The 18,921-nt window shown below is 41.8% G+C and overlaps 1 protein-coding gene across 9 annotated transcripts in view; it reads right to left on the bottom strand.

Moving 5' to 3' along the window:
* LOC122777730 (ankyrin repeat and SAM domain-containing protein 1A) overlaps positions 1-18,921 on the bottom strand; it is a 35,154-nt gene that overhangs the window by 5,041 nt on the left and 11,192 nt on the right. For 4 of the 9 annotated variants that reach the window (XM_044039149.1, XM_044039151.1, XM_044039152.1 and 1 more), the window contains 11 exons: positions 14,536-14,592; positions 12,870-12,939; positions 9,007-9,122; positions 4,130-4,228; positions 3,238-3,384; positions 2,390-2,497; positions 2,055-2,225; positions 1,792-1,929; positions 1,631-1,702; positions 1,427-1,513; positions 972-1,109 (listed from right to left, as the gene is read on the bottom strand). In XM_044039149.1, the coding sequence (XP_043895084.1) occupies positions 972-1,109; positions 1,427-1,513; positions 1,631-1,702; positions 1,792-1,929; positions 2,055-2,225; positions 2,390-2,497; positions 3,238-3,384; positions 4,130-4,228; positions 9,007-9,122; positions 12,870-12,939; positions 14,536-14,592 (1,203 nt within the window). Of the gene's footprint in view, positions 1-971; positions 1,110-1,426; positions 1,514-1,630; positions 1,703-1,791; positions 1,930-2,054; positions 2,226-2,389; positions 2,498-3,237; positions 3,385-4,129; positions 4,229-6,480; positions 6,880-9,006; positions 9,123-12,869; positions 12,940-14,535; positions 14,593-18,173; positions 18,423-18,921 lie in introns of those variants that run through there. The other 5 variants (XM_044039150.1, XM_044039156.1, XM_044039153.1 and 2 more) reach the window with 5 other exon arrangements.

The raw sequence follows: 18,921 nt of genomic DNA, 5'->3' as shown, positions 1-18,921 counted from the left end.
AGCAGATTAGCAGGATAATCACTACATCACTGTGGGGACAGAGTGGGCAACAGGAGGCCAGTTATCATGACCACAGCTGTAGTGAGTCTATGAGGACGCAATCCAACTCAGCTGAAGCAGGACACCTTTAAAGAGATAAGGCAGTCTGTCTGGAGATAATAGTGTTGACTGTGCAGTCTGTCACATCAGCCCAGTGCAAAGACAGGAAATGATGTTGGCAGAACTCAAATGAAACAGCCAGGAAAGTTTTTCAGTAAATTCTGTAATGAAGTTATTTTCTTATCAAAGAGTCTGATTCACGGCCTAGTCAGAACAAAGGTCTTTCTGCATGGAGTGTGCATGGGTTTTTTCCGGGTTTTCTGATTTCCTCCCACAGTCCAAAAACACACAGATTTGGGGATTAGGCAAATTGCACACTCTAAATTGACCATGGGTGTGAGTGTGAGAATGGATGGTTGTTTGTCTCTATGTGGCCCTGTGATGGACTGGTGACCTGTTCAGGGTGTACCCCGCCTTTCGGCATATGTCACCTGGGATTGGCACCAGCACCCCCTGTGACCCTCATGTGGAGGATGGATGCTCTTATGATAAAGGTGCATCTAAGATTAAACTCTAGCACTTTTTATGTCCATTTTCTAGCACCTTACAGCAGTGGTAAATTAAATAAGTACATGCAATCTTAAAATGATTATTTCACCTTTGCAAGGTCACATGGTGTCCATCACTGTGAGCATCTAATAAGCTAATAAATACATAGCTATTTATTGTGGAAAATGTGTACAATTCCAGGCATTTTCAAGCACTTTATCCAAGATCCATGCACTTTTCAAACCTTGAGAACACAACATTAAAATCCATAAAATATTCAAGATTTCAAGCACCTGTATGAATCCTGTATGGTGTAAGATGGACAGATAAACCATTGTGATTTGAGCCGACTACAGCAGGTGAGTTAGTGAGTGCGCTCTTACCACATCTACTGTACTGAACACATGGCAGTAGTGGTGGCTCGTCTGCAGGTCCTTGGTGATGTAAGCAAATGTACACAAATCCTCTGGGTCTTGGGCTGCACACGAAATATTTCGGATCTCGTGCTCTGCGATGATGTTCTACAGTGAGGAGAGGCAGCACATGTGGCTCAGTAACAGACTGACAATGACAACCTTTTCAAAACAAAAAACAAAAAATGTTGCTTCAGCAAATCAGCTCATACAGCTAGTTCAAAAGTATTTGTAATATGCCGCTAAAGATCATAGACTGCAAAAACGGATGTAGTAGGGAAGTAGTAGTTGGCCACCAGGGGGCATGCCATCACCACTGTGTCAAATCACACGTTTGTTTTGCAAATGGAGGACTACATCACTTTATGCACACAGTTTATGGTAAACATACACAGTGTTAAGGAGAATTATGTGTCGTAGCAAACCTTATTGGCAGCATCAATGAACTTCACACCCTTGTAGGTGATCGAAAGCACAATGGTGGGGACTTTTCTCATTTGTTCCGTCGACCTCTGGGGAAACCACAAAACAGTGCAGGCAGAAAGAACATCACTGTGATTTACCGTTCATGATTCTTTATTTTTTTGTTCGCTTAAACTGGAAGACAAAAATAAAATCCTGTAGCATACCCGCATTTTGGCACAAGCATCCTGTGTAGACTCGGTACCTCGCAGGTCCTTAATAAGCATGGAGCCAAGGTACTGAACGGGGAAAAGAAACAGGAAATTCAGTGTTTTGTATCTTTAGTGAAAGTAATGCATGATTAGTTGGATGAAATGTGTAAATGTACATTGGCTTCATAAGCGCAGGACTCAAAGATGAGTTTCTCAGGTTGGTGATGCCAGTTCTGGACGGGGGTGTACGGTGCTGCCAGACTGGGAGGCCGCAAGGTTAGACGAGGCTCTCGATGTTGTTCTTCATACCGTTCCTGGAGATATCAGAATAAATGTTAGAATCACAGATGTCTGTCAGGGCCTAAATACTTTTATTACATCACAAGAAAATCCTTGATCGTTAGTTCTGCTGCGAGTGAGAGATAAAGATGAAACACACATGAGTTCTGTGTCGTTCACTGCGGTATCTCTGGGTAACATCGTAGTCGCTATCTGGCACTTTTTTCCTCCCCGTCTCTGCAACAGGCAGCAGTGGGTCCATTGAACGTCCCGTGCAGGACTCCATCTGACTGAGGGGGGACGAGGTCTGGGATCCAGGCAAGTCTTGGCACTGGGAGAGTCAGACAAACACAGTTAGTTAAAAATATTAGGAATATATGAATATATGAATTGAACTGAAAATAAAATAAGTGTATCACAGTGTAAAAATAAACACGTGGGTATGAAGTTAGAAAAGGCGTTTGTGAAACCATATAAAGGTCTGAAGGATCTCACCCTGATCTGAGACAAACGAGGAGGCTTGACTGGAGGCTCCTCATATGGTCTCTCTGCTAAGGAAGCAATGATACGTTTCCTGTGACCAAGTAAAGTGATCTTTAGCACCTGGAGAGAAAAAGGAGGGAAATGTGGAGCAGCTCTTGAGGTTAAAGCAAGTTTTTTAGAACCAAATGAGACTCTTAAAGTTTTGTAGAAGCTCTTGTGACTTTTTGTTTGCTTTACACATTTAAAAAGGTCCTGTGTGTAAGAATTAGTGACACCTAATGGTGAGACTGCTGACAAACGACAAATGAAGGACTCACGTTGCGTTCACAAGCACTTCACGAAACTACAAAGACCTTTGCATACTAAGCATGTGTGTCAAGTTGTTCCCATTGATAGAGCTATTTTAAAGTTGGTTTATGCGTCAGGATTATGTGGGTGCATCTGTTCTTCTTCTTCTTCATCATTCGCTTAATAAGCTTCTGCTTTAAAATGTGAATCACACGCTCTGGGTGGTTTGTTGTTCACACTGCTGCAGAAACATGTTGACACAAGATGGTGGCCTCAGTAAGACAAGATCATTGCCTTAAGTACATATAAAAGGCTTATACTGAGGGAAAGAAAACCAGATTATTTTATTTTAAAACCTACTACACAAACATACTGAAGGGTAATATATTCTGTCAATAAATCCTCCTAAAGGTTACACTCTGGACCTTTAAGCAGGTGAATCACTGAAAACATTACTCCTAAGAAATTAACTGTTGAAATTGTTCCCTTATTTTGAAATTTCTTGAACACATCTGAAAACAAATTTCAACATCTGCTACTACTTATAACCCATGTACGTCAATGGGACTCACATTCACAATCTCTAGCTCCCACAGGTTCTTGACACAGTCCAGGCTGCGGTAGCCACTGGCCAGGAAGTTGTGCAAGTACTCGTGCAGTCCAAGATTCTCCAGCCAGGAGGACAGAGAGCTACTGCCATCACAGCCCAGCGCTTTCACCTGCAGATGACACCAAACACTGCTGCTTTAAGTAGTCTGAGACAAAGGCCATGTCACTATATGTGCTTCCTTTTAGAACACATTTTCAGGATAATGTGAAAAATGACAACAAATAACAATAACCCAGTGCAGGTGTTAAATAGTAGGAAGGTGTATACAGATTACATTTACACTGGGAGAAGTAGTTTGATTTTGTAGTTACACAGAAGTGACAACAACACAATGTAAAAAATGACATTACAAGTAAAAATCCAATATTAAGAAAGGACTCTGTAACTGATTACATGTTATTTATAAACACGCAGTCAAGTCCATTTGCTAGCAGTTAAACGTTACAATTCATCATCATGAAATGATGTGGAAGGAAAAAACTGTCCTGTTTTTCTCTACAGGGAATTAGTGAATACTTTTATATAAATAAATAAGCTAGTGACAACATCAACATATTTCAATTATGAGATATAGAGGAGCGGGGAACAGTGCACAACTGAAAAGTACATTTCCAATTTTATAATATACGTACATTGTTGAATTTATGTTAAGATATTCATTTATAAAACAGCCAGAAAGATAAATGTAAAAACAGTTACCCTCTGAATTGTATAGAAGAACAAACAAGTATTGCAAAATACAAATACTGAACTTAAAGTGCTGTAAAGGAATAAATAAAAACTTGGATAATTGCTTTCTTGCAATGCACAGTGTGCTGATATAGGAAGTGTAGAAGTCGCCAGTGATTAGTCACCTTAGGTAATGAACGTGCTGCATGCAGGATCTTCTTTCTGTGACTCGGGTCTGTGATTCCAATCTCTCTCAGGTCATGATCCTCCATCACATTGCTCCCCTGTAGAACAAAACAGAACACACAGCATACAGGTTTGAAAGAAAACTCGGGTCATATTGTGTGTTTAAAACATAAACAAATCTCTACATGTATCAGCTTTATATCATCTATAAAAATCAAAAGTTAGATCAATGATCAGAGCGTAGAGAGTGTGTGTGTGTGTGTGTGTGTGTGTGACCTGCAGGGGAAATATCGATCACTAAAACAGTGCTACTGTTGCAGGAAAAAAAAAGTCAATTATTTCAGAGTGAGATGTTCAAACTCCTTCCTGAGACCAAACCAACTGACTGCAGCACTGAGCTAAAGTCGATTTACCCCCTTAGATGAGATGTGAGTGCGAGTATGTGGGGGAGAGGAGGCCAACAGGGATGAGTGTGAATGATGGTAAAACCCATCTCTGATTACACAAAGAACCACCTTTGAGACCATGTGGCAGGCAATGGGTAATGGAGAACGGAGAGATAAATCAATGTCAGAAGTGCAGAGTGGTCACAGATATTAAATGGATGGCTCGAGCACTCGAGCTTTGATTATTGACTGTAGACATCTGCAGTTCTTATAATTGAAGACTGCACTGATATTGTTTTTTGTATTAATTAGCATTTGAGTATAATTTTTTGTGCATGCATACCCACAAACTAGTTTTTATATCTTGGTGAGGACACAACATAGACATAACGCATCGTCCTAGCCCCTTACCCTAACCTAAACCCAGTTATAAACCTAAAACCTGGTCTTAACCCTGAAAAGGCCCTTTTAAAGTTGTGGGGCCCGTACAAAATATCCCCATAAGGTCAAAATGTCCCCACAAATATGTGTTTCTTAGACCTCACAAAGATATAAATACAGGTATACACACACACACACAGCAGTGAGGGGACAGAAGAGGAACTGTCTGTAGGTCAAACCTGACAGCCTGTTTTTCATGCAGGACAAGCAGATGTAAATGATGGGTAGAAGAGATATGGGGAGAAGAGGAGGAGGAGGAGGAGGAGCAAATGTGCCAGTCAAAGTAAGAAGTACAGAGTAATGCTGCCTCTGGAGTCACAATCTTCATAACAATTTTGCTGAGTCATTCATTGACCTACAGTTCTGAAACAATTAAGTATTTCAAATCAAAATTGTAATTTGAAACAATGCAATGAAGATTTCTCTCATTACTCATTTAAAAAAACAAAAACAAATAGAGTAGAGTATATAGAAATAGAGTATGTCTATATTTTGATAGTATTAGGTGAGCTGGATGGATAATTGTGCTTTCGCGATGCATGGATCACTGCTTTACTGAGATGAACTGATAAATGGCTCTTAGTGGGTAAATACAACAGTAACAGACTGGCTCTTCTCTCATTTCCAGACTACTCTTTGCTGCCTGAATCAAACCAAACCTGAACCCGCATGAGGTGAAAGGGATCATCTTGCGTCTTTGAAAGGTAGGTATGGAACTGTCCATAAATTTTATATTCACTTCTGCTACATCTTGATAAACCATTTATCAACAGACTTTGGGAAGACAAATGGACTAGCATGAAAGGCTCAGAGGTGACACCTCTGAAAACCTAATGCAGCTCCTTTTCCTCATCACAGACTCGACAGGTCTAAGAGTGAGAATGAAGCGGTCGAGGAAAAAGCTGACATCAGCACAACATGGGTGAAAAATAATGCATTAGAGTAGTAAAGGCTAGGTGCTTTTTGTGCCTGTGCTTGTGTGGCCCATCCATCTCTGCTCTGCCTTGTCCTCTCATTAAAATAATGCTGCTGCTGCTCTCTGCTCAGTGTATAGAGGGTGAGCACAGTGGCCACTCTGGTTTAAAAGCTCTGTGAATCCAGGACAGAGGCACAGGGGCACGGCTCAGTCATTCTGACCGTCTAAAGGACAGCTAACGGCAGCACTTATTCTCCGTTAGTGACTATTATTAGACCACACGGGTCTGTAAAAAGATACTGTTACAGAATGACTGAAGACAGAAGTAAAAAATAGAATATTAACCATGTATTTGAACTAATTCCTGTAAAAAAAAGACCAATGCATGACAAAGCATCAGCACAACAGAAAAATCTATTTATCATCACCAATATTGAGTTTTTAATGCATGGGGCCATTACTGACTTTGTCTGCAGGCTTTGGCGGCATTGACTTGCTCCAGAATAACCTGTTTAAATGCTTTTAAATGCATTGTACTGTACGTGTGTTGTGATGTTTCTCTCTTGCGAAACTTCAGATCAGATTCTTTCTCAGTTCTATTATGCACCCAAACTCTTGGTGCGATCCTGGACTTTGAGGTAAATGTGTTCCTCTGGAATATAAATGACTCAATGAACAAAATGTTTGATGTGCAAGAGTCGCAGTTTCCTTAAATACAAACTAACATGGAGCTCTGCTGGCTGTCTCTGTCACAGACAAATGACATATCCACCAGAAGCTGCGTACAGAGGTTAGAGAGAGAGGGAGGGTAAAAAAAAGAAGAGAGAGACGTTTGTTGTTTTAACAAGCTTGTCAGGAGGACTGGAGAACAGCATGGTGCTGCACAGGAGCTTGTTTCATCAGGACATTTGCTCCACAAGTCGATAAAAAGCATCTAATTTGTTTCAGAAGAGGCTCGTCTCCATCTCGGTGCTTGAACACAAGACAATCACTGCTGTTATCGATCCACTCCTAGCGAGCCTGCAGGGCAGACAGAGATCACAGCAGTGTGACGGGCAGAGTAAACACTGTTTAATTAGTAATCTCACTGCACACTGTTTATAGTGTGTACATCTCTCAACCAATGAGTTTTAGTGAGTGTTTTAGATGATATCTACACTTTATCAATGTGAACCTCCTGCAGGTGTTTCGGTCCAGGGCTTTCTTGTTCCTCCCACAGTCCAAACCCACAGGTTAGGGTAATCGGATGTGTGAATGAGTGAATTGTGTGTTGGCCCTGTGATGTACCTGAGTTTGTGTGAACACTGCATCAGCCTCACGATTTCAACTGTGGCTAAACTGCATTAGACAGTGCACATTCCACAAAACGAGCAAAACTGAGCAAAGGCAAGGTGACTCATGTGCATTATTCTCAGCACCCATTTGGAGACTGAATTATGTTTCGTAAAAAGGTCAACACTTGCCGAGGAAGGACGCGCTGTTTCGATTTTACAGCTCTTTTCTTAATCCTCGGGTGATTTCAGAAAGCCAGGTGGTTTGTAGGCTTTGTTCAACGATAGAAATATTCCCAGCTCCACACTTTTCACAACCGAGGAAGTGTGAAAAAGAGAGTGAAAGACTAAAAAAGAGAAGGGAAATTGCTATTCTGAAATCACCTTAAGTAAATTAAAGGTTTTTCATTGAAATATCACTCAGCAGTGAAATTAATTATGCATAGCTGGCACCTACAGCTATAGAATATATCCATACTTTAGGAGAGCATTTTTACTATTGTTTATTAGCATCATATTTCTAGTCTTGAAACTGTAAAATAAACGACTCCCTGGGAGACAATCCAACAATCTACAAGTCTGCTTAATCTTAACCTAACAGAAATGAATCAACACAGAACAAACTGAAATCACTTCAACATGTCTCTATTTCGTGACTCACACTTTAATCTTACCACTGAGAGAGAGGAGCTCAGATAAGTTTGCATGAAGATCAGTGTCATTTCTCAGCTGCTGTCCGTGTTTACTGAACACTGAATTCATTCAGTTTCTCCAGAGGCTTAGTTTGTCTGTTTTCAGAATAAATTTTCAGAATAAATCTTTCGAGATAATGCCTCTACTGTCCGTGTGTACAGATTAGGTGACTGTATTGGTCATTTGGTAGGCCCCCCCGATTTACATTGTGTCTTTCAAAGAGCCATGGTTCAGTGACAGAAGGTGTTCCATCTCATGATTCATGTAACAATAACAGGTCATTTTCATTGCTGTGAAGAGAAAGCTCAATTCTTCTGTTGTGCAGAAGTTAAACTTGTCTCAAAAGCTAAAGGACTGATGGATTTATTACCAGTTACTTGGCTTTCTCAACCGTAAATGTGCTATGATTAGTATTATTATTATCATTGTACACACTGATGAAAGTGGTCAAATGTCCTACATTTTGGGGGTTATTTGGATTATTTAATTGTTTAAAAATGTTGACACAGCTCTCCGAGTGTGGCTTATATAATTTGTGGTTTCTTGAAATCCAGTGTGAATGCAGTAGTATAGTTAACACAGTAATAAAATAAGTGTAATTCATTACCTTTGGTTATGTTTTATGCCGCCTTTGTCTGTTTGTGAGCAGCATTACTAAATCACTTAAGGACAGATTGTGATGAAAAGATGATAAAAGAGTTTTTGTCTCTAAACATAAGACGGCTGTCTCGCTTCCAACATCCCCGCTGGCTCAGGCTACCAGCTGGGTCCCTCATTCTCTCCTTCATCAGTCCTCATTACTGACAAATACGACGGAGCCAACTCGTGGCGGCGGGGCTCTATAAACTTGTCGGCTTGGCAACAGCATCCCATTGCTCAGTGACACTCTTCCATTCTGGCCTGGCGTCAAATGCATCTCAGGAAACAGTGGCCTCCTGAGCTGAGGGCAACGTGTCTGGGACACTGAGACTATGGGATGACCCCGATTCAAACCATGTTTGACAGCACGGATCAAAGTGCATATGAATGGACATGAACATCTACCACACATCAGTGAAAACTCACAAAGTGATTAAAAAAAAAGAAGTAACGAACATTGAGAAGTGGAAACAACTGTAAAAAAGTAAAGATCCATTTGGATATTAAATAAAAGAGGGGGAGGGACTCACCATGTAGTGCAGGTCGTCAAAACCGTTGAGGAGCAGCTTGCTCTCATACTGTGGGAGCCCCACGTGCTCCAGCCAGTCTCCCACGGGCTGGTCCAGCAGCCGGCCTGCGGCACCTGCTGACAGGGGAAAGCGCTTCAGGAGGGAGAAACCTTTCAGCCGGTAGCAGCGGCACTCTGACGATGAGACGTGGCATTGCCACATCATTCTCGGCCAGCAGAGCCGAGCGCACCGGCAACAGGAAGGCGGAGGAGACAGTGTCCTCTGTGGACAGGGCGTCAGCTCCCGCAGAGAAGCGGGGGCTGAACCACAGTCACCCAAGATGGATTAGTTCCCCTGATCTCAGGGGTGCAGGAGATATATAAAAAAAAAACCCAGATATGTGCTGGATGGCTACCAGCTAATATAAACAAACGGTTTAGCTATGACAACTAGGGGGCAAGCCAAAAACACAATCAAGACAACGCTTCCTCCTCCAAAGCAAGTGTGCAACAAAAGAGATCATAACCCGTCAGAAGGAGATTCTACATGTCCCGTGTCAGCACTTTCTTTCCAAAACAAAAGACAACAGCTGATTTAATTAAGGTCCTGTTCTGACATGAAGAACAACTCATAAGACTCTTAAGAGAGAGGAGAGCAGCTGTTTCCCCTTTCAAGGGAAAGTGATTTGTTGTCCGCTGAAGTTCTTCTGGAAAGCAGTGCCAGAAGCAGAAGACGGTTAAATATCCTGACAACCACTGCACACATGGACAGCAGCAGGACACGCGGCAACTGTAGAGGGATGAACACAAACCTGTGACACGGCTGCAACGAGTCGTGATTGATCACGGGACAGAAGTGATACTGACGGCTATCGGCAGCCTCAGCTGACTGGAGTCTACACTATAAACTATGATGACAGAAGAGGTCTTTCTGCTCCTTGTGTTGCTTTTACTCCATGCCATACCGTTATGTTGACTTTCACAATGAAGCACATGTAGTTAAATTAGGTCTATTTACCTTGAATTAACTCTTGGTTAGATCACTGCATTTCAACCACAATTTTAAAAAAAACAAAACCCTTTTCTGCTCATGAAAAGACATAAGGAAATCTGCCAACTTATAACAACAATCACATTTCATGACCCAAAATAAAATGAATGCATCTCCCTTTCAGTTCGCTCATCTCTTTAACCTGCTACAAAACCGAGCCTATTCCTGAGGACATGTCCTCATCATACACCTCCTGGTGGTCCTTCTAGATGCTTGGAAAATAAAATCCACTCAGGGATCCAATCAGTTACTTCAAAGAGCACTTTAGTAATTGCCGGTCCCCAGATTAAACTCCCCTGCAGACTACAGAGCACTAAAATGGCCTCTTCTCCGCCTGGCACAGTTTGTGAGACGTGGTCAAGTCCAAAGAAAAAGCTTGTGCAGTCCTCTCCAGACTGAAGAATGGACCATAGAGTCCTACAAATGCCGAGGTGGCGTCCTCCTATTGTCTCGGCAGTTCACAATGCTGCCTGCAATTCCTCCCTCTCCCTCTCTCTCTCTCTCTCCCTTACTGCACGCGCTGCCCCACTCCTCCCTCCCTCTCTCACCCCCACCGCCTCTCCATCATCGCCACTTCTCTCTGATACACTGCAGGTGGCTGCTCTTTTGTCGGTGCGAACTAACAGTTTTCCAACTACAGACCCCCCAACCCCAGTATTCTGCAGCCTCTGCAGTTATGTTTTCCTTCACCGTCCTGTCCTTCACTCTGATGCTGGAGTCGATCAGAGTGGTGAGGAGTAAAAAAAAAAAAGTTTAAGTGGCTGCAGGCACAGAGCGATTCAGCTTTCTAGTCCGCACTAGACTTGGGCGGAACAATTTAGGGTAGAACATCAAATGGCAACTTTATTCACGTGTATTGCCATTGATTTGCAACTCACCTTTTAAATAAATGTTAAAATTCAATATTTAATGTAAGATGAAGCATTAGCACATGAGATTTCATCAAACTATTAAAACTATTTTAATAGACTATTTAATAGACTAAAGCAGGAATGAGAACTCAGTGACATGAAGAATTGTCATAGAACATAAAGCAAATAAAATTGATTGATTAATTGTTGGTGATGTGGCTTCTCACATGTGTGTCAAACACAGAGCTTCTACACACATATGGATTCAGATGTATAAAGTGTGCAGAGATACACACAAGAGATAAAATGGCGCTTCCTAGTTTACCGCAGTGGTCTAGGCTTTCCTCAAGTGTGCAAAGGATAATTAGCTCAAGCCCCGACTTACAGTATGGACGGCTAAATATTTAAACAGCTCACTCCAATGCAGAGCATAACATACACGAGGACGAGAGTAAGTAGAGAAGAAAAACAAAAAACGTGGTGCTTTGGAGTACAAGGATCTGCTGCACTGCTTTAATATATCATCATGCGGCTGAGGCAGACTGCAAACTGGAAGGCAACGTTGAATAATGTGAGAGGGAGTTGATTGTTTGGGATACAGCTACAGTTCCTGAGCGCCATCCATCAACTCTGTTGACAAGGGCTTTTCAAAATCTCAGTGAACAGGAGGAGGGCAGGTACAGAATTCTTAACGCTACATTACAGATCGCAGGGCTGGATCATGAACCGTATATGAAAATGGACATGGTCTTCCGGGTTCCTCTCCAAGCCAAACAGGGAGTGTTGTACTGAATGTACTGAATAGCCACCAGGGGGGCAACAACAAAATCTGTTTGAATAGGAGTTACTTCATTTATAAACACCGGTAAACATTTTCTTGAGTTAATGGTCTCAATCGCTAGTTTCAGGTCAATTTTATAAATGATATCATAAAATGATAATAGGAGTATGATAAAACAAATACTTAAAACCAATTACACTTTCAAGGCAGGTTCAGAGACCTTTTTCATTTGCTAAGAAATATTTATCTCTGAGCAATGGAAGCAAACTGAGCTGAAATTCCTACTGGTGCTTAAGCTGTCGGTCGGTCAGGGGTTCGACCTACAGCGAGATAATGATCCGAACTTTTCGAAAGAAAGGAATCACGAGACAAAGGCTTCACACGTGGTGAAAGAGCTGACTCACACCTCACAGAGCCGAGAGAAACTGGGGAGAAGGTGAAGCTAAAGCAAGAGCAACTTACGGGAACTTCCGAACTTTCTGAACAAAGCCACATTTCCACTGTTAAAAGAATCCGATAAGTGTATTGCTTAATGTAATTGAGTCTTTATTCTTTTAGATCACAAATTGTTAGTTGGTTTCTGTGTGTAAACACCAGGATAGATACATTGTAAGTATTTCAATCACAGCTGACAATAACAATTCAGATTTAATCGACTGAACTAGACAATCTCTTTGCATCATTTTGTACCCGAGTCTCAGATGTTAACCGAATCTTAATTTGTTCAAGCTGCATCCTTCGCTGAACAGGTCTCCCAGGCACCGGTTTTATTTTCCCCTGAGGTCAATGATATGGATAATATGACTTGTATATTATCCATACATCACTATTATAAAGAAAGTCCAATCAGGTGTGGTATAGAAAGAATAAGTAATGAAGTCCTGTAATAATAAACCTACAGAGTATGCATCACTTTTATTTAATATTCCAATTAAAGGTTTTGAGAAAACGCTGGTATTGAAATGAAGCCAAAATATGGCCACAGGAATCTCTGCCTACAGCCACTTGGATTGTTTAGGGTTTTAATGTTCAAACCAGAAAACAGATGAAATTGGCATGGAAGAACATGGAATTAAAAACTGCAATGTATGAAAAAGTACTCATAAAAAAACTCCCAAAGAGCTTCCATTAACAAGTCTGCTCTGAGCATGAAAATAACAGTAAAAGTAATGATGTGAAAAAGTTAATTGGTCATACTCTACCTGGCGTAGCATATTGCTGATCTCTGGAAAAATCGATGCCAGCACCAATCAGTGTCATGATCTTCTCGATCTGAGGACGGGGACACAAGAGAGACAGAGAGAGATGAGAACTTGGGAGCAGACGTCATAGTTCAGCCTCCACCCGTCACCAGCACAAACACAGAGAAATGTCCCCATGCCTTAAACGATAAAACCACAAAATGCACCAGCCACTTCACTGAGAGAAGTCAGTCACCGTCGTTTTATGACACCACATAAAAAGTATTGAGGGGTATCTCGAGCAGCTGCGCCATGGTCGGTTTCCGTTATGCCCCATTTATGGCCACAGCGCAGCAGCATAATCGTTTCTGTCGTTTCATATATTGGGGGTGGGGGAGATACTGCAGGTAAAAAGCATCTCAACTGAAGGCAAAACAATTGCGGATGAACATGACGAGGCAAAAAAGATTCAGGAAAGCATTCAGAGAGGGGGAAGAGTACAAGTCAGGAAAGAAAAGACACGTCAGGTTAAACTATCTGTGTCATGAGGATTGGCCCAATAACACTTATCTACGGTTTGAAGGCAACCGAGACTCATAAAACAACGCAAACAGAGAGAAAGGGAGAGAAACTAAAACAGTGAAGAGGCCCAGTCATTTCATGCATCGCCTCCTAATGCATGAGAATATTATCACCATGCCATACACATGCACACTTTATATTACAGTACAGTAACGACATGGCAACAGTATTTTAATACGTTTGTAATAAGGTTGGTTGTAACAAGGCAGCTTGAAGATAAAACTGGTAGAAGTGTGGTAATATTGCAGTAATACCCTGTTATTTCCAAGGTAATAACTTGGTAATGAAACTGTAGAATTTCCACATTATGAAGTTGAAACTCACTCTCCTTATTTAGTGATTAATAAATAAATTAGACTGTAAAGCCTTAAAATTACTTTTCAATTACAAAAACATTACCATACTGTTACTGTACTGTATTGTGTTGGTCCCGTTTCCATTTACTGCTTTCAAAAAAAAGCACCAAAGTCACGCTGGGCCATCGAGCTGCTATATTATATTTGTCACAGCACAAAAACAGCCAGTTCAGGGTCGAGTAAAATGAAAAAAAGTAGAAACTGACAGCACTGCCATCAACCCTGTCAGGAACTGTCACTCCAAATTCTTTTAAAGGATAAGGTCAATTTCATAAACTGTCCTGAAAACTTATTTTCTGTGTCCGTTTTGGAAGATTTATACAAAAGCAATGGCCTTGACATGGCTTATACTGAGTCTACGTCCTGTCTGTTGTTCTTACAGCCCTGGACAGGTTATAATAATTATAAATTATATTATAGTGCCACCAAGTCAACATTTGTAAGGCTCTCTTCATCAATCAGAGCCTGGTACAGTGAACGTGTAGTTTAATGGTGCAAAATTAGAGGAGAGATGACTATCAGAAGAGCAGAGACAGAAATCTAACTTTGAAGATTGATGCACAGATGACAACGTTATCTAGACTGGAAAAGGGAATTAATAATCACTGAGATAATTAAAAAAAGAAAAGAAAAAGGTTTATTAAGCCTGGAAGAATCCCATCTACATCTAAAAAAGAATGCCCCTGAAGAGGAGAGAACCATGCCCCAAAAGGACCAGGAGATGTTGTTTATGAAGATGGACGTCTTACGCTGTCAAGGGAATTAGATCTTCCCTGTTTTGCGGTGGGAGAAGTCGTCTGTGTCTGCTGAGAGAGAATTCAGGGTTTTGTTTTCGCCTTCCCTTCTGGGCAACTACTGTTCGTACACGGTGCCAGCAACACTCCTCCAGAGTTTCATTATAATCAGTATACAAAGGTCCTCTAACACACTCAATCTGAAGGCATTCAACTGAATGTAACTGAAAATAAACATCATTTCAAATGGTGCATCAGTGGGTGTGGTGAAGTGAATCACTGAAGAATTAGTGGCAAGACAAAATGAAGACATAAGAGCAACAGTAAAAAAAGAAAAGAAAGCAAGACATATACACACAGTTGCACTGGTACGGTACAATACATATTCATAATATTTTTTATGTTTAATCTGAATACGCAGTATGAGAGAGCGAGAGAGAGACAGAGAGACGAGAGAGAGCGAGAGAGAGAGAGAGAGAGAGGCTATTATTTTTGTTTTATTTTGTCTGCGTGATGTTACTGCTCCATACTGTTGATTAAAATCCAGCATATTGACCAGATGGTGGGTTAGTCACACACACACACACACACACACACTCAACAAATAACCTCCATTGATCAGCACCAACAAAGACCCAGATGAGTCAGCAAAAAAAAGAAAAAAACATGCTACTGTGTGCCGTGTTTTAAGTGCCAAACATAATCATCCTTCATCCTCCGTAGTGGATGAAAGGAATAGTTCCATATTGCGGCACTAGGCTTTTTGGGAACTTCTTTGACACTCTTATAGCTACATTTGAATATTATTATAGTTTTGTGTCATTCGCCTTGGCTTAAGCTGCAAAGTCTTGCACTGGAAATCACTGCAAATGGCCAAGAAATTCTCTGGCACAAAACAAAAGGTCAGTCAAAGTAGCACCCGCTATGGTTTTTGTAGAGATTAAACTCATAAGATAAAACAGTAGCTCATTATTTTTACCATTTTCTTATCCAGCCCTGCAGAGAAGTGTACTCCTATTATTATGTTAGGGGGCATTCACATGAGGCCACAGGTGTCATTACTCAGAACCCAAATCCTGGGAGCTGCAGAGATAACTGACTTTGCTGCATGCACTGAAGACAAAACAAAGAAAGTAGGTAAACAGTGCTGGGTTTCACTCACCCAAGCTTTGAAGATTGTGTGTGATTCAGGAGCTTCATGTGAATGACGGCAGGTTCAGAGTTTATTTCAGAGTGAACAAAGATAAGTTTAACCCATTTCCTTTCGCAATTATCAAAAGATGTGCGAGGAAAACACCCAGATGTGTCTGATGTGTATCTTCACTAAAAATAATGTACTGCAAGAAACAGCCCCTAAAAACCCCCGTACAAATCACCTTAAATAGTATGATTAATGATATAAAGTCACTCTTGTGCCATTGAGGTGGTTGATAAAACTGCTCCTTTGAACAGACTCTTGGACTGGTGCTATTGTAACTCATGCGTTAATGAGTGCAGGGCAATGCTCTTGTCTCATTAAGTGGCAGAGGTCTGTACTAAAGACTCCCGTCAATGGCATCAGTCTTTAGCAACGAGCAATGGAGGTGCAATCTCACTCATTTTTGACTCACAGGAGACAAGATATGCCAATGTCCTATGAATACTGAAGCAGAGGCTGCAATAATCTGCACTTCTGATGTTCTGAATGCCTTGACCTGCTGTGTACAAAAGAAATCAGTAGCTGGCTGCATTTGAAACACACTGCAGGTAAATAAGTTGTGTCACTTTGACACACTAAATATGTGTTGAGATGTAATAGTGAAAAAACGCAGAGCTGCATTCCGTCTTGGTGTATTGGCTTTACTTGTCCGGTCAAATGGAAAAGGGAGACAGTCCAGGGAAATTCAGAAGCAGCTACCGTGAAAGGCAGGTGTGATAAATAAAGAGTCGGAGCTGGAAAATATATCCTTATCAAGGGACACAGTCCAGTGATTTCCTCAAGGTAAAACACATCCACAGCAAGAAAAGCCTTTGAATTTCATGGTCGAGGGCTAAGAAGCTCAGTGCCACCAGGATGAATAGAGGTGTGAGGGAGTGGAATGTGTTTTTGTGATGCAGGATCAAATCAATACAGGGACCTGAAACAGAGAGGCATCCATTGTGAGCGGGGCTCTCGAGAACAAGGGGATACAATGGCGAGGGTCAGAAGTCAGCAGCGGGGTGGAGGTCAACAGCTGAAGAGCGAGCAGTGATGAAAGCTGGTGAGGGTGAGATTAAAGACACATGAAGCCATTTATCATGGTTCTCACAGCAGACGTGCTGCACCACCACGAGAGCAGGGAATAACTCACTGGGATTTAAAAACATTTTTTTCCCATCAACAGCCTTGAGAATATGACCAGAGCAATATAACACTGGGGGTCAGTGAGGAGGCTTTTGTTTAGATTCAAATGAAACACCTCCGCAGACAGCATGCGCACTCGGAGCAGCCACAGAGGCGTGTATGGTCAGCACGTGACATGTGTCAATCCAAAACGCAAGGCTGCGGACAAATAATCTAGTCTAGATAAACAGGAAGTCTGTTTCTGCAAACATATTCAAATGTTTTGTTTGTTTTCACACAGCTCACACATAATAAGCTACAGTGAAACTTAAATGTAACTTCTTCCCCATGCTGCGTTAATTCCTTACATGAAAACCCAACCCCCTCCAAGACTCTGAACCATGTGACCATGTGACATATCTGGTCTGCACAGTTGCTTATAAACCAGGGCTCCCACACCTTGGTTGACATCTGGACAAATAGATAGTCCTTGATCAAAGCCAGTATTTGTAATGCGCTACGTAACTCTGCGACAACTTTTGGAACTCCCTTCGCTCCACCGCATTGGTTGTAATGACGTCATTTCTGGCTCATGCAGCGTCACGCTGGACACACTTTGGTGATATAAACCAGGCGTAAATGACGCCTGGCAAAGTCAGTGCTCCTGCAGGGAAGGTGTGCCCAGACCACTGGCATCAAAAGGATTGGAATGAATCCATGGAATGGCATCAAGGGTAACACAAGCACATCATCACCTAAAGGAAAGTGCCACTGCCTCCGTGCTCTATGGGGAGAAAGCACCGTCAGCTGTCCCATTAGCAACCCCCTGAAATAGCACAATGTCATGCTTGAACTTTTAGGAACAATGCTCCTTTTAAAAAACTGATAAGTTTGTCAGCTCATGCTCAAACAACGTAAGAATACAGAGCTGTGGCTGCATGTCGGAGCGTCCCATTGCTGTCCTGTGGGGTTAGAGAATAGATTTCCCCTGCAAGGCCGTGACACACACCCACAGTTCAGTTTGCTCTCAGCAGGTCATCTAAAGGAAAAGTTAGCCCAAGTCCATGCGTTTGATTACATGAGGACAAAAGATGTTTTAAGTCTGTAAAAGGTTCTCAGTAAAAAACAAAACAAGAAAAACTACATGACTTGTGTGATTAAAGGTCACAAAATTGACTTTGTAAAGCAAGAGCTTCAGAAAGTAAGACAACACAAGCCCTTTCCCCAGTTTTAAACAAAAACAAAAGCAAAAGAATATCAGTTTAGGATTTCATTCAATTAGTTAATGGTAGGTCGACAAAATGAATGAGCCTCCACTAGAGCTGTAGCCCTGAGAGGAATTAATACTCACGAAAGCTGGTTTCATAATGACTATTGTATCAGAGGAGCATGAATCGAAAATGAAGTAAGAAGTGAAGTGGCTGTGGATGGAGGCCCTCTCCTCTCCTTCTGTTTCAGTCTCTGTCTCCCTTTCTCTCCTCCCATCTGTGGAGCTCAGTTAGCTGGCCCACACAATGTGCCCCCTGGATTGTCATCTTCAGTCTGATCCCGAGGACCAAGACCACGTCACATTAGCATGCGCTTTGCACACCGACACCAGCACACACACACACGCACAGACTCAGAGCTCCTTTAAATGGAGAGATGCATAGGCCAAAGACCTCATGCAAGTCAAATCTGCTTGTCCTGAAACCAGAGGCGGTGCATCTGCGGTGAGGGTGTAGCTCAAGTGGAGAAAAGAAAAGGGGAGAGAAGGAATGAGAGAGATATGGAAGAAAGGGGAAGAGGGTGTGAGAACTGGAATATTTAGCACCACCGAGAAAAAGATGCATGTGCATATGTGAGAGGGTGGATTTGATAATGTCCTGGGACCATCTGGGTAAAATGCTGTCTCACAGCTCAGTAGAGTGTTGCAAAGCAGGCATTCATGACAGGCAAGATGGCTGCCACATAAAGAAACAACAGTGGATGGAGTAATACAGGCTGAGGAGAAGCTCACAGGAAGAGAGCGAGAGTTTTCAATGTTCAGTGTACACTCCTAACATCATTAAAGAGAGAGCAGTCGAGGTTACGCCCAATCAAACTTTAACTACTTTCCC

The sequence above is a fragment of the Solea senegalensis genome, linkage group LG11 (genome assembly GCF_019176455.1).
Source record: "Solea senegalensis isolate Sse05_10M linkage group LG11, IFAPA_SoseM_1, whole genome shotgun sequence".
NCBI lineage: Eukaryota > Metazoa > Chordata > Actinopteri > Pleuronectiformes > Soleidae > Solea > Solea senegalensis.
This window is presented reverse-complemented; position numbering and strand designations above follow the sequence as displayed.